The sequence below is a fragment of the Somniosus microcephalus genome, chromosome 2 (assembly GCF_052327205.1).
Source record: "Somniosus microcephalus isolate GS21.2 chromosome 2, FLI_Smic_1.0, whole genome shotgun sequence".
In the NCBI taxonomy this organism is placed as follows: Eukaryota; Metazoa; Chordata; class Chondrichthyes; order Squaliformes; family Somniosidae; genus Somniosus; species Somniosus microcephalus.
Window position 1 is genome coordinate 224,439,103 of NC_140988.1, and position 15,230 is coordinate 224,454,332.

A 15,230-nucleotide genomic window follows, 5' to 3' on the forward strand; every position below is an offset into this window, starting at 1 on the left:
TAAAAGACAGGTAAACAAATCAAATCACTTAAAATCGTTTTTTTCAAAAACTTTTCAGGTAAGTTATTTCTCCTTCAGCCAGTCAACTACAAACTGTTAAAGATAAAGGGGCCAAAAATCTATGGCCTTTCAGGGAATCTCCTGGTATACTTCTGTCAGGAATGTGGTAGAATAGTCACATAATAGGCTGGGGCCCTGATATACAGAATCTTCGCCTAACATCAGAGATTACAATGATCCTAGTTGATCACTGCATCAATCTGTTCCAAACAAGCCCATTGATGCGGGAGGAGGTAGACCTCAGCAGGCAAGTGGGGCGGGGGGGGGTGGAGGAGGGGGAATCTCCCAATGCTGGGAGTTACCACATTCCTGGCCTCACTCCTGGAACCCCTGTATATCCTTGGTGAGCAGTTCCAGGCCATAAATCATGGCTCTGGGGGTCTTGGCTGAGAATCATGGTTTGGGCCCTCAAAGATTCAAATAGAGTTTATTTAGATATATCAGCACTTTTCCAAAAGGGGCTGAGGGGGCATTAATATATTCTTACTGGGGGCAAGGGAGATATCACCTTCCCCAGAACCTGCAACCCTCACTGCAGTTTGCAGCCTCTGGGGACAGGTGGCTGTCCAACATGTGTCCCTAGAGGCATGAGCTCCTGCCAGTAGCATTAAAATTAGGGGACTTGCCCCAGACTCCGCAAACTTTGGTAATATCAGTGACATTTACAAGGGAATGTTTTGGCCCTAAGGTTTGTAACATAACAAAGACATAAAAAATTATATATTTCTGAATAACACTTACCTATAAAATTTGTCTTTTTTGTTTTTACTTGAAGCATCGGTCTTCTGTCCACAGGTTCTCCTGCTCGCCTGCCGTTGTTCCAGGGTTTCCGCAGATCTTCCATCAAAGATACGGCGGATGAGTGAAAGAACCCTCGTGGAAATTCACCCCCTACAGCTATGCCAGTAATTCCCAACACATTCCAGTCAGACCGTGTTACTATGGAGAATCTGTCAGGTGCATCAATATGATTCTCACAGAGTTTAGAAGGTCGAGGGGTGATCTAATCATTGTCTTTAAAATGATAAAAGAATCTGATTGGTTAGATTCAGACGAACTATTTCCTCTGGTGGGGAATCCAGAGCAAAGGACTATCATGTTAAAATTAGAGCCAGGCCATTTAGGAGTGTAATCAGGATGCACTTTTTTACACAAAGGGTAGTGAAAATCTGGAACTCTCTCCCCTGAAATGATGGGCATGCTGGGTCAATTGAAATTTTCAAGACTAAGATCGATAGATTTTTGCTAGGTAAAGATGTCAAGGGTGGGTAAATGGAGTTGAGCTACAGATCAGCCATGATGTGATTGAATGGCAGAACAGGCTCAAGAAGCTGAATGGCCTCCCCCTGTTTCTATGTTCCTAAAGTATATCTTTCTTTAGGCTATAAGTATTTATCGTTTTATTTTTCCAAATGGTTTCAAAGCAAGCTGTAGCATGAAGTTTAGAAGTAGCTTTTGACAAGAAAACTATTTTCAGATGCTTATTTTTTTTTACCTTAGAGAGAGATAAGAAAGAAAGAGGGACAGAGTGAGCGGAAAGAATGGAAAAAGAGGGGGGGATAGTTTGTGTGTAAGAGGGAGAGATGCATAGACACATAGAGAGACAGAGCCGAATCTTTATATTTTCTATTGTATTGTAAATTGTTACAGCACCTGCCTTTTTTGTTAAGAATTTGAATTTGAATGAAGAATTTGAAAATAATGATTTCTCATATAAACAGATCTATTTATGCAGTTGTGATATCTATCAACCTAGAGTGGGAAAGGAAAATAATTATTACTTATTTTCCAGCAACCAATTAAAATACTTGCCTCATTATCTATGGGCAAAACACTTAGAAACTTCTTTCTAAATTGAGCATAACTCACTAACATTTCAATACTTGAGTTATACGCCCATTGCCCACTTCCATATCGGAACAATCCCAACCACTCATAAAGCAACAGAACTCAGACTCACCATGAGCAACATAAAGCCAGATCTGTTTTGCTCACCTCCCTCTCTTCCATCCCATCCTCTCCCCCTCCTCTCCCTGCTTCCACGTCCCTTCTCTCGCTCTCCCTTTCCTCCTCTATCTTAAAACCATGTGGTAATTTTTGTTGCTTGGGTACTGCTCCTTGGCTGTTTTAACACTGGGCAGTTGAAATGCCTGCCTGATGCAGGCAAAATCAGGGTCCTGTTGCTCAGATAGGACAATGAGGCAATTTTAACGGCCGACTGCCCAGAGCATACAACGTGGATTTTCCAACCAGTACAATCTGCGGGGGCTCCAAAAGGTAAGTACAAAACCTATCTTTGAGGGGCCAGGAGGAACAGGAGAGCTTCTTCAGGCCTCACAAGGAAAGTTTGTGTTTGTTCAGCCCCAGGCTCTCCCCCACTCCAGCTGCGAACCCCCACTCGTGGCTTACTGGAGTGCCGGCAGGCCATCCGATCTTTGCTTGTCGGCAGTCAGCCAATTGCCTCTTTGTGCCCATTCTAGGTGGGTAGCTGGCCCGCTAAATGTTAACGAGACCTGACCGTTAAAATCAACTGGCATCCCATAGCAGGCAGGAAGTCTTTCTGCCAGGAAAATAAAGTCCTGTAAATGAGCCACTTATTAACTTAAGTGGCACCTCACCTAATTTTGAGTCTAATCTAATTAAACCAATGTTGTACCTTCTAAAATTGTTATAAAAGTTACCCATATCGTAATATTAGTAAAGGAATTAATGTGGGTAGGTTGGTTTGTAGGGTATTATTTTATAAACAAAATCTGAAATATCTGAAAAAATTTGGGGGTAGATTTTCTAGGGGGCTTTCCTGACCTCCTGCCATAACCTCAGCAGAAACCCCATGAAATGATGTAAACAGCCGTTCATGCCATTTCTCTGGGGTTTCCGCTGATCTTCCACTCAAGTGACAGTAGGAGATCAGGGAACCCCTCCATAGAAATTCTATCCGCCGAAGTTACAGTGAACGAGCTTGAAAACCCCCTCATGGAAATTCACCCACAAGGTTGGGAATTTTGAGACCGCACCAGGATTCCTGTCATTTGATTTATATGTTGCAGTGGTCATGTTCACAAACTGAGAGGGAAATTATATTAGATTTTTACCACATCTTGACATTTCAAATTTTGTTAGAAAAGAAACATGTATACGTATCAGCTTTAGTGAACCTGAAAAGTGTACAATTTATTTAAAAGTGTGCAATTCTGGATCAGTCAGATTATTGAGTTTCTTTTGGTCAGACCAATACCAACAGTAATTATTGAGTAACATTATACTTCTCATTCATTATTGCTTAGTGAGCTAACATGCAATCTATAACATCCTTAATTGCAGTAATGCAGCCAATTCACATTCATTATTGGATAAGATAGTAGGGTGTGATTAAGGGCTTTTGTGGCATTGATAGTCCATGTAGATAAAATCTGTAATGTTTGAAAGGATTGGGATGTGGAATTCTTTTCTGAAACGGTAAACTAAGGAGTTTGATTTAATCAAGCCATATTGCCTAAATGAGAACATATGTCTCACTATTGTGCAGTCCAATGTATTGATAGAAAAGCAAGATTTATGAAAGGACATCACCATTCCAATAATTGAGATATGTTGATGGTCCACTTTCCACTGAAGATAGATACTGTTGTTTCTGAGCTTAATTACCAGCATGCAGCTTAATTGAATAAACATTAGAAAAAACATCATTTTCTCTTTCTTCTATTGATTTGTGTCCAAAATTTTAATTTGCATCACTTCATATAACACCGTCATGGCATAAGAACTCAGAAAAATGATATGGTCAATCAGTCCAACCAGTTCCTTTGCAGTTTACGTCCTCTTTCTCCACTCTGCTGCTTTGATTGGGAGAGAAATTCAACTCACTGCGACCCTTGTGTAAAATAGGCATTAAACTTCCGAATTTCACTTCATGATTTGCCGTGCTAGACCTGCACCAAAAATGTGCCAGATTCAATATTGGCTCGGGTGACTTTTAATTGTTCTGGGTGCCTGCCTGAAGCAGGCATCCTTAAATATGCAAATCGGCTCCTGTTATCAGACCCCAATTGCAAAATTGAGGTATAAATGGGCGGTTCTTCTGCCGCTAAAGCTCCGCCCAGTTGTACCAGACATTGAGCGGCCTAACCAGTGAACCTTAAAGAAACCGCTGTAGGCTGCACAAAAAAATGCTCAGGAAATTTGCCAATTTATCACCCTCTTCAAATGGCAAGCAGCAGTGGGTGCCCCTTTGGCACTAGCTTTTAAATGAAACTTGAAGCCGAATATGGCTTCATTTTGGGCACAAGTCGAATTTTCCAGCCACTGAATCAAAATTCATTGTACTAAGTGGAAATTTAGTTAATAACTTAACCAATCTAAGAGTGAAGAAATTAATGGCCGATTTTAACTTGCCCTGTCTGGGGGATGTTTCGTGGCGTGTTCCTGATGTGTTCTCACAATTTTTACTTGCCTGAATTCAGGCATGGGAAGGCCTCCCACCCTAGAGGAGTGGGGCTTAATTTAAATGGCAATGGCACATCGTCATGACATTATTGGGATACGTATACAATTTTAACCATGGGCCTGACTAAGGCCTGCGCAGTCTCCAACCCATCAGAAAAATCTGGCGGCAGCAAGTATTCGGCTTACAGGAGGCCCAGGTCAGTAATTATTTTGTTAATTTTTAAAGGTTCCTTGTGGGTCAAGAGGAGGCCTCACAAGGATAACTTGGGCCTCTCCTGCCCCAGGCTTCCCTCCCAATCACGGACTTTCCGACCCACTGCCCAAATCATTAATTACTTTGCTGGGGGCCGTTTCCTTGGGTCCCTGGCAGCGGCCTGATGCCCCCCCCACCCCCACCAGTTTTGACTCCTGCCCGCTGGCAATGATGTTATTCCTATCGGATTCTGGTGGGAGTTATTCGTGGAATGCAAATGAGGCCTGGCAGTTAACATTTCCCAGGCCTCACACTCCTGGGGGCCAGACAGTTCGTCACCCACTTCAGCCCCCTCACCCCCAGTTCCCAAGTTAAAATCGGCCCTTTAGTCTTTCATCATCCAAAAAAAACACATCTATGAGGAGGAAATTCTGTAAAAGCCAAGAGATGCTTGCAGTTTCTGACATTAATCCATTTGGTCAGTTATATAAAAACACATAAAGGTAAATGACCCTCACTTATTCACACTTACAATTAGGAAGGTTGTTAACTTTTAAAAGTTGCAGTCACCCCAGTGCATTTTAAATAATTCTAGAAGAAAATGACTTCATTACTTAAATTGCAATCCCCTGTTATTTTTATGGATTCGCTTTTCTGCAAAAAACTGTCAAAATATTGACTTTACAGAAGAAAATCTATCAAACACAGCTTTGAGTTAATTTTTCTTTATTGTATCCCTCAAGGTTCTGCATTGTTAAAGTTGGTTCAGAAGATAAAATGGGTTTCAGAGATGTTAATGTGGTTACTGAGGCAGTTTTTCTGTGCATTGTATGATGCCATTGTTGGGTTAGTCACAAAATGTTCTCTGTGACCTCAGCACCAGTATCATCATGCAAATCCCCAAATCACATGCGTCATATTTAACATTAAAACCAAAATGGCAGCACAAAACAAATGTGGAAGAAATACAATAAAGTAAACATTAAAGTTGTGTTATGAGATTTTTTTTAGAGAAATCTAGTTCTTTTGTCTGTTTAAACATTAATCTCTCGCAGTATATAAGAAACATTTTTTTTTACAAGTAAAAGTTTTGCACTGGAACCGATGTAAATTGTGTACTAGACTCAGGAAATTAAAAATCACTAAGTACTACTTTTAACCATCAACACTTTCATATAACATGTGGTCTTACAATAAAAAAATGACAGGAGTGTAACCTAATTATTTAATTCAACCAATAAGTGCTAACATATGAACTCCTTTGATTTTAAGTATCTGCATTGCAAAACCTTGTAAACAGTTGTGTGGCACAAATCATTTGAACGTATGAACCCAAGCTTTCACCATCACAGTTTGTGAAAGTAAATTTCAATTTTGCTACCTGGGTGGTAACCCGGCAGAGCAATTGCCACGCGTTGTAGAACCCGCCTGATTTGCATTCCATTGATTTCAATGGAACAAAAATCAAGCAGATTCTACAACAGGCGAGTGGTCCACTCCACCAGGCTACCGCCCAGGCGGTCAAATTGAAAATTACCCCCCACCCCCACCCCCTGCCTCTTGTTGATACTAATCCATTTAGTATCCAATATCTTGTTCCAATTGTTCTTTCATTGATTCCGCAGCTTGAATCATTTTCTAAATCAACTTGTGGATTGTGTGGACTTTGCAATTCTTCTGTGTGTGAATCATGACAAAATAAAGGCTTATTTCTAAAAACATACCAAAGTACATAGATTAGCAATTACCGGTTGTATTTGGCATCATCACCCTTTTCCACATGCCTTAAAATGCATCAATGATTATTTTGCGGCATCATCCCTCATCTCTTTAACAACAGGTTCTCTGTTTAAATATGTGGCCCAGTACACTAAATTGAAAGTTCCAAATAAAACAGGGAACATTATCCTGGACATTCTGTCGATTTTGCTTACGCTGTTAAATGTTTTCTTGGCCTCCTGTGGTTTGGTCTCTGGTTTGGCCTCTTTTGGCTCTGCAGTTGCACTCTTTGCAATTGTTGGTAGTACTGAGTCCTTGGTGATATTAGGTGCATAATTTGCAACTGCCACTGCATAAGCATTATTTTTCTTCATGATAGAAGCCTTTTCTTTCTTCTGTGAAAGTAAATGAAAGCTATTCATTGATTTATTCATTTTTTTGTTGTAAAATCATAGAACCATACCACACAGGAGGCCATTCAGCCCAGTATGCCTGTGCCAGCTCCTATCCCTGCTCTTCCTCCATAGCCCTGCAAACTTTTCCCCTTCATGCATTTATCCAGTTTCCATTTGAAAGTTATTATTAAATCTGCTTCCACCACCCTTTCAGGCAGTGTATTTCAGATTATAACAACTCACTGCGTAAAACAAATTCTCCTCATATTGCCTCTGGTTCTTGTGCCAATTACCTTGTTCATTACAATAAGCTTGATAAAGCAAAGGGGATGCTGGGATCATCTGGCTACTTTACTGATGGGAAAGTCTAAATTGAAAATTAAATTAAAATGTTAACAATATCAAAATACATTAATAAATCAAGAGATTGAATGAAATGTTTCTAAAGCATAACTCTAGTCCTCAAATTTTGAACTGGCTTCTTGAAATGTTTTTATTTCTCTATTTAATACATCTCCAAATTCACAACACCATGCAAGATAACTGATCTATCTTAATGATAGAAGTTTTACCCATCTAATCTTCTGTTGGTACAAAGTTTGGCAAAGTTTCTATGATCAATAGAGCTGTCAATCACCTGTTACTTCCTTCATCAATTTGGGATTATTTGGGTCAGTAATTTAAACAGATTTAAATTTCAAGGAAGCTGAGAACTCAATGTGAAAATAATTGCTACATTATTCAAGGTAGAACTATAAATCATAAGAACATAAGAATACAAGAATTAGGAGCAGGAGTAGGCCATACGGCCCTTCGAGCCTGCTCCGCCATTCAATAAGATCATGGCTGATTGTCGACCTCAACTTCACTTTCACGCCCAAACCCCATATCCCTTAATTCCCCTAGAGTCCAAAAATCTATCTATCTCAGCCTTGAATATAATCAACGACTCAGCATCCACAGCCCTTTGGGGCAGAGAATTCCAAAGATTCATAACCCTCTGAGTGAAGAAATTCCTCCTCATGGGCCCCTTATCCTGAGACTATGCCCCCTAGTTCTAGACTCTCCAGCCAGGGAAAACAATCTCTCAGCATCTATCCTATCAATCCCCCTCAAAATCTTATATGTTTCAATGAGATCACCTCTCATTCTCCTAAACTTCAGAGAATATAGACCCAATCTACTCAATCTCTCCTCATAGGCCAACCCTCTCATCCCAGGAATCAATCGAGTGAACCTTTGTTACACTGCCTCTAAGGCAAGTATATCCTTCCTCAAAGGAGACCAAAACTGTGCACAGTACTTCACTATCTTTTCTATAAATATATAAATATAATCTATTTCAAAATTCTTGTTTTCAAATCCCTCCGTGGCCTCGCCCCTCCCTATCTCTGTAATCTCCTTCAGCCCCACAACTCACCGAGGTATGTGTGCTCCTCTAATTCTGCCCTCTTGAGCATCCCTGATTCTAATCACTCAACCATTGGTGGCAGTGCCTTCTGTTGCCTAGGCCCTGAGTTCTGGAATTCCCTACTTAAACATCTCTGCCTCTCTACCTCTCCACCTCTCTACCTCTCTTTCATCCTTTAAGACGTTCCTTAAGACCTACTTCTTTGACCAAGCTTTTGGTCACCTGCCCTAATTTCTCCTTATGTGGCTCGGTGTCCAATTTTTTTGTTTTATAATACTCCTGGGAAGCGCCTTGGGATGTTTTACTACATTACAGGCGCTATGTAAATACACGCTGTTGTTGTTGTAATCATTTATTTACACATTTCAATTACACCTCTACCCTGGTTCAAGAAATGATAATGCAAAGTACATAAGACATCAGCTTTGTAATGTAACATGAATGTGTTAACCCACCCACTCTCAGAAAGAGGTAAGTAATATACCACATGTGCCAGGAAGTTCCAGAGGTATTCCCCAGTGTGAGATTGGTGGAACCCCCTGGTTAATAGCACAAAGATAGAATGACCATTCATGCTATTTATCTGTTCCACTGTTATGGAAGCAAATCAGGAGAATCTTGGGAAACTCAGGACCATTGCTGAGGTGTAGGGCTGAATTTTGTGGGGGGTCAGCAAGTGCGGTCGGTGGCGGGTCGGGTAGGAAAGTGGTTTTATTTCCCAGCGGGTCGGGATCCCGCTGTGAACCCGCCGCCACGTGCCTTTTCCCGATGTTGGGTCTGTCAGCGCTGAGCAGACCCAACACGCAGCGGCGGGGGAGGCAATTAAAATAATTAGTGGCTTGTTTACAGCCACTTATCAAGGGTTTTTTGGGTTTTGAGATTTGACAGGTCGCCCACCGGTTTCCCGCTGTACCTAGGCCTCATCTGTGAAGCTGAGGCGGGAGCTCAGTGATCACTGAATCAGCTGATGAGTTGACAGCTTCAAATGTCAAGTCAAAGCTCCCAGCTGATTAAGAAATGTCCCTTAACCACTAGCTTCTCTAAACTGAATTTCTACTACAGATTCAGGATGCTGTAAGTCTTTACACAAATCTCTATCCAGTCTGACCTCATTACCTCTCCCACCATTGACAGATCACTTCTGTCATCTCTACTTCACCTGTCATCTATTCCATCAGCATGGGTGCCCTTGAAACTCTCTCACCTTGGTCCTCAGAATCCCACCATGATCAGCCCCAACACCAGCATCACCAAGCACACCAGCTGCACCAGGCACACCAGCAGCACCAACAACAAGACCAACCTTCTCCACAATCAGCTGATGCTGCACAGGACACAGGGCATCAGCACCCGACCACCTTACTGCCTGGGAGGCCAGGGATGGCCTCACCATGGCCAGATTTACTTCACCTGACGCTGTACTGGACTTGATTATTCCAATGCACTCCTGGCTGGCCTCCCACATTCGACCCTGCATAAACTTGAGGTCATTCAAAACTCAGCTGCCCGTGTCCTAACTCGCACCAAGTCCCGTTCACCCTAAACCCCTGTGCTCGCTGACCTACATTGGCTCCCGGTTAAGCAACGCTTTGATTTCAAAATTCTCATTCTTGTTTTCAAATCCCTCCATGGCCTCGCCCCTCCCTATCTCTGTAATCTCCTCCAGCCCCACAACCCCTTGAGATATCTGCGTTCCTCAAATTCTGTCCTCTTCAGCATCCCTAATTATAATTGCTCAAACATCGGTGGCAGTACCTTCAGCTTCCTAGACCCTAAGCTCTGGAACTCCCTCCCTAAATCTCTCCGCCTCGCTACCTCTCTTTCCTCATTTAAGACGCTCCTTAAAAGCTACCTCTTTGAACAAGCTTTTGGTCATTTACCCTAATTTCTTATGTGGCTCGATTTCAATTTTTTGTCTTATAACACTCCTGTTAAGCACCTTGGGACATTTTACTACATTAAAGGCGCTGTATAAATTCAAGTTGTTGTTGTTGCTGTTGTTGTACACCCTGGCTGTCACATGATGCGCCAGGTTGGCACCGCCTCACACCAACACCATAAAGCATCCCAACAATGCCCAAGCCATTCCTTTTACACTCATCACCATTGTGGGGGGTACAGTTATGTCTCACCATTCACTGCAACTCACTAAGCCACTTCCAAAGGTGTACTCAAATCTGTCCAAGAAGGCAAAGTGTTGAAAATAAAGGTTTCAATGTTTGACACCACATTAACAGAAACTTTACAAGAACATTGCATAAAATACCCAAGTGCCTATCCTTGTGTGTTTTTAGTTGGTATGATTGAACGAGGATGAGGATAAGTGCGAGGGGTGGCTAGTGAGATGGGGATGTGATAATATAGACAGAGAGGGATGGGTGGAGGTCCAAGGTAAGTTGGTGTGAGTAAATATGTGCAGGAGTGGAGTAGGGAAGGCAGAGTGATGGGGATGTGATGAGCGGCACAGCAAGATGAGGTTGAGTGTGGCTTTGCAGTAATGTTTCGTGATCTACTGAGATAATTGAAATGTTTGCACCACTGCAGCCTGGTCCTCCTGACCACATCCCTGCTTGTGTCCTCCCGTACAATGTGCAACAAGGATGTGTTGATCTCCTAGGGAGGTCTCTTCCGCCCATGGGAAGCATATGAAGGGAGTCATGGGAGAGTCTGGGTGCAGCCCTGCACCTCTGTGCAGTGCTTATCAGTGTTTGCAGCACCTCAATGCTGTAGAACACTGACAGCATAACTGTCAAACTAAAGTTGGCCATGGTCCCTTTAAGGAAACCAGCTGATGACGCGTCATCAAATGACATCATCAGACCCACTTCCTCTAATTGGCCGGCAAACGCGCTGGGCGGACTTAACAAGCCCAATTATGGGAAATTAATTTCAGAGGCCAGGATGGAGACAGTAGTGGGGTCGGGACCCACCACCAATGTTGCCCGCCATGGGCCCGCCGAGGTTAGTAAAATCGCGGACCTAGAGTCACAGTCCAAGCATTAAGCACTGTAAAATACCTGATGCAAACATATATCATTTCTGGAGCACCAAATATAAATACACAGCAAAAAGGATTTAATATAACTGATTTGTCTGATGCTACATTGGTGAGAGGTTGCATATTTTAAAATCTCATTCAGTTTCATGCAAAAAGGAAATTAAGATATTAAAATTAATATTGTCTCATTTTTTGTTAATATTATATATCTTCTGCTTGGGCTGCACTCTCCAAGATTATTTTGCCATTATAATCAATTGCTGAAAAATATGCTGTACACCTCAGTATGAAAGTGCTTGCTGACCACACAAATATTAATTAAACTCGCTGGGTAGAAATTGGTCTGGCCGGTAGCACAAACCGGGTGATAGTGAATCAGCAACCTGCTTTACGCTCTGCACAATTTTTTTAATTGAAAAGAAACTCAAGCCTGGTGTAAGACTGGCTGCCAAGTCTCTATTGCCCATTTTGTGCTACCACTCAAGACCAATATCTGCCCCAAACTTTCTAATGGCCCATTTTGAACTTCTGACTTGCCCAGACTCCAATTACTCTTCAGACTAGAATACTGTGTGTAGAAGATTCCAGACACAGAATCATGGAAATTTACAGCACAAAAGGAGGTCATTCTGCCCATCGTGCTTGTGCCGGCCGAAAAAGAGCTATCCAGCCTAATCCCACTTTCCAGCTTTTGGTCCGTAGCCTTGTAGGTTACGGCACTTCAAGTGCATATCTAAGTACTTTTTAAATGCAATGAGGGTTTCTGCCTCTACCACCCTTTCAGGCAGTGAGTTCAAGACCCCCACCAACCTCTGGGTGAAAAAATGTTTCCTCTACTCCCCTCTAATCCTTCTACCAAATACTTTAAATCTATGCCCCCTGGTTATTGACCGCTCTGCTAAGGGAAATACGTCCTTCCTATCCACTCTATCTAGGCCCCTCATGATTTTATACACCTCAATTAAATCTCCCCTCAGCCTCCTCTCTTCCAAAGAAAACAACCCCAACCTATCCAATCTTTCCTCATAGCTTAAATTTTCCAGTCCTGGCAACATCCTCGTAAATGTCCTCTGTACCCTCTCTAGTGCAATCACATATTTTCTGCAATGCGGTGACCAGAACTGTACACAGTACATAGGAATATAGAAACCTAGGAACAGGAGTTGGCAAGTTTGTGTCATCGGCAAATTTGGATATGGGGCTTTCTATCCCATCATCTGCCAATTAGAGTACCTGCCCATTATCCCCACTCTCTGTCTCCTGCCGCTCAGCCAATTTCCTAACCAGGTCAATAATTTGCTGTCAATTCCATGGGCTTCAACCTTAGTTAACAGTCTTTCATGAGAGACTTTATCAAATGCCTTCTGGAAGTCCATATAAATAGCAATCATTGGCATTCCCCTGCCCACAACTTTAGGCACCTCTTCAAAAAATTCAATCAGGTTCATCAGGCATGACCTACCTTTTACAAATCCATGCTGGCTCTCACGAATCAGCTTCAAATTTTCAAGGTATTCAGTCACCCTATCCTTAATTATAGACTCTAGTAATTTCCCGAAAACAGATGTTAGGCGAACTGGTCTATAATTCCCTGGTTTCCCTCTTGTTATGTCTGTGTATCTTGATGTTGTGTCCTTCAATAATTAGACAAGACTGCAGGGAACGATTCAACAGGTGTTTACTGAATGAGGGTTACTCTAAAACTAACTGTACAGATCACTACTCAGGGTTTATATACAGGTGTGGTCACTGCCGGTACTACAGTATACTGGAGCTGTAAAATTAGTTCTCTCCCTTAAAGGTACATACATTACAATTCCTCCCCTTTTAGATTAACAGTACCATAACACTCATTTAACAATTAAACATCAAACTAATTACAATTAACACTTTTAACATGCAACATTAGCTGAAAATAGTCTATTTATAAATTCAGTCTTTGGGGAGGCTTCCTGATTCTTTCTGGATAACGCCTTTCCCGAGTGTCTCGCTCTTGGTGCGGAGGCGATTCTAGCACCCTGTCGTCAGTTGATTCATCAGCTTCCAATGCTATTGTTTCTGAGGTAGATGCAACCTGTACGTCGGGTTCCTCACCAGGTACGTATGGCCGAGACATGGGGTTGACTCGTTCCTGTGACTCTAGGATCTGGTCAGCATGGCGTCTCACAATGTTCTCCCCAACATCCACTGTGTACATTAGTGGCCCCTGCCGTGTGCATATCGTTCCTGGTTGCCATTTCTCTGTTCGGTAGTCGCGGGCCAAGACTGGTTGTCCTACATTGAAGCTCCTTGTTGGCTTCTCATTGATGTGTTGGAATTGCTTACTCTCAACATCTCTTCGTACATTTGGTCTGAGCAAATCCAGACAAGATCTCAACCTTCGGTTAAAGAACATCATGGCCGGGGCCTGGTTGGTGACTGCATGTGTCGCATTTCTGTAGGCTAACAGGAAATTGTCCACCTTATGCTGCAGTGGAATGTCGTCATCGCACATGGCCTTTACTGCTTTTTTAAAGGTTGGTACGAACCTCTCAGCCAATCCATGTGTGGCTGGATGATACGGGGCGGATGTGTAATGCCTTACCCCATTCCTTTTCATAAATCTTCGAAACTCTTCAGACACAAACTGTGGTCCGTTATCAGAGCAAATCTGCTCTGGCAAGCCGTTCCTGGCAAAAATGGTCCGTAGGACTGCAATAGTTTTCTCCGTGGTGGTGGAGGACATTTTGATCACCTCAGGCCATTTCGAGTGCGCATCCATGGCTATTAAAAACATTGAGTCCATGAATGGACCAGCAAAATCAATATGCACCCGTTGCCATGGAGATGAGGGCCACTCCCATGGGTGTAGAGGGGCATGTGGTGGTGCATTTTGGACCTTCTGGTTTTGTTGATCGATTCCCGGCCACCACACATAAGCCCTAGCAAGGCTTTTCATTTTCACTCCCCCCAGATGACCTTCATGTAGCTCATTTAGCACTCTCTCCCTTAACTTGGGTGGAATCACCACTCTGGATCCACACATCAAGGTCCCCTGGCATACTGACAGCTGTTCTCTTCTGGATGAGAATGCTGGCAACAGTGAGTCGCCATGTGCTGGCCATCCCTTCACCGTCAAATCATATACCCGAGACAGCGTCGGGTCATTTCGGGTCTCCTTCTCTACACCAGCGTTAGTTATTGGCAAGCATTCAATTATAGTCGAATGAAAAATTTCAACAGGATCCAGTGCTGGTGCTTCCTCCGCAGTAGGCAGTGGCAGGCGTGATAGCCCATCAGCGTTTCCATGCTGTAACGTGCCCTTATACTCGATTTCATATTGGTGCGCCCCTAGAAAAAGGGACCATCTTTGTAGCCGTTGCGCAGTCATCACCGGAACGCCCTTCTTTGGATTAAAGATGGAGACAAGTGGTTGGTGGTCAGTCAGCAAGGTGAACTTCTGCCCGTGCAGATAGTGATTGGACTTTTTCACTCCCCACACTAGGCTGAGGGCCTCCCTGTCAATCTGGGTGTAGTTACGCTCGGCTGAGTTTAGTGACCGAGATGCAAAGGCTACTGGCCTCTCCGAGCCATCCGGGAATTTGTGCGACAGCACCGCTCCAATGCCATAGGGTGATGCATCACACGCCAACCGAATTGGTAGTGCTGGGTTGAAATGAGCCAACACCTCTTTTGATGTGATCAATGCTTTGCTCTTCTGGAAAGCTCGTTTACATTCGTCACTCCACTTCCATGCTACCCCCGTTTGCAGTAGGGTGTTCAGTGGGTGTAGTACTGTAGACAAATTCGGCAAGAACTTATGGTAGTAGTTCACCAGCCCGAGGAACGACCTCAGTTGTGACACGTTTTCCGGTGCTGGAGCCTTGACTACTGCCTCAATCTTTTCAGGGGACTTATGTAACCCCTCTTTATCAATAACGTGGCCACAATACGAGATCTGCTTCTGGAAAAACTCGCATTTGGGACGATTAGCTCGGAGCCCATATTCCTTCAATCTAGTGAGCACCT

The 15,230-nt window shown here is 43.0% G+C and overlaps 1 protein-coding gene across 2 annotated transcripts in view; it reads right to left on the reverse strand.

Annotated features, from left to right (window-relative positions):
- Positions 1-720: 720 nt before the first annotated feature.
- Positions 721-15,230, reverse strand: part of LOC147123239 (gamma-aminobutyric acid receptor subunit alpha-2) — a 547,289-nt gene continuing 532,779 nt past the window's right edge. The window contains exon 9 of one of the 2 annotated variants that reach the window (XM_085969649.1): positions 721-6,813. In XM_085969649.1, coding sequence (XP_085825775.1) covers positions 6,502-6,813 — 312 coding nt within the window. In that variant the 3' untranslated portion in view covers positions 721-6,501. The remainder of the gene's footprint in view (positions 6,814-15,230) is intronic. The other variant, XM_085969641.1, reaches the window with a different exon arrangement.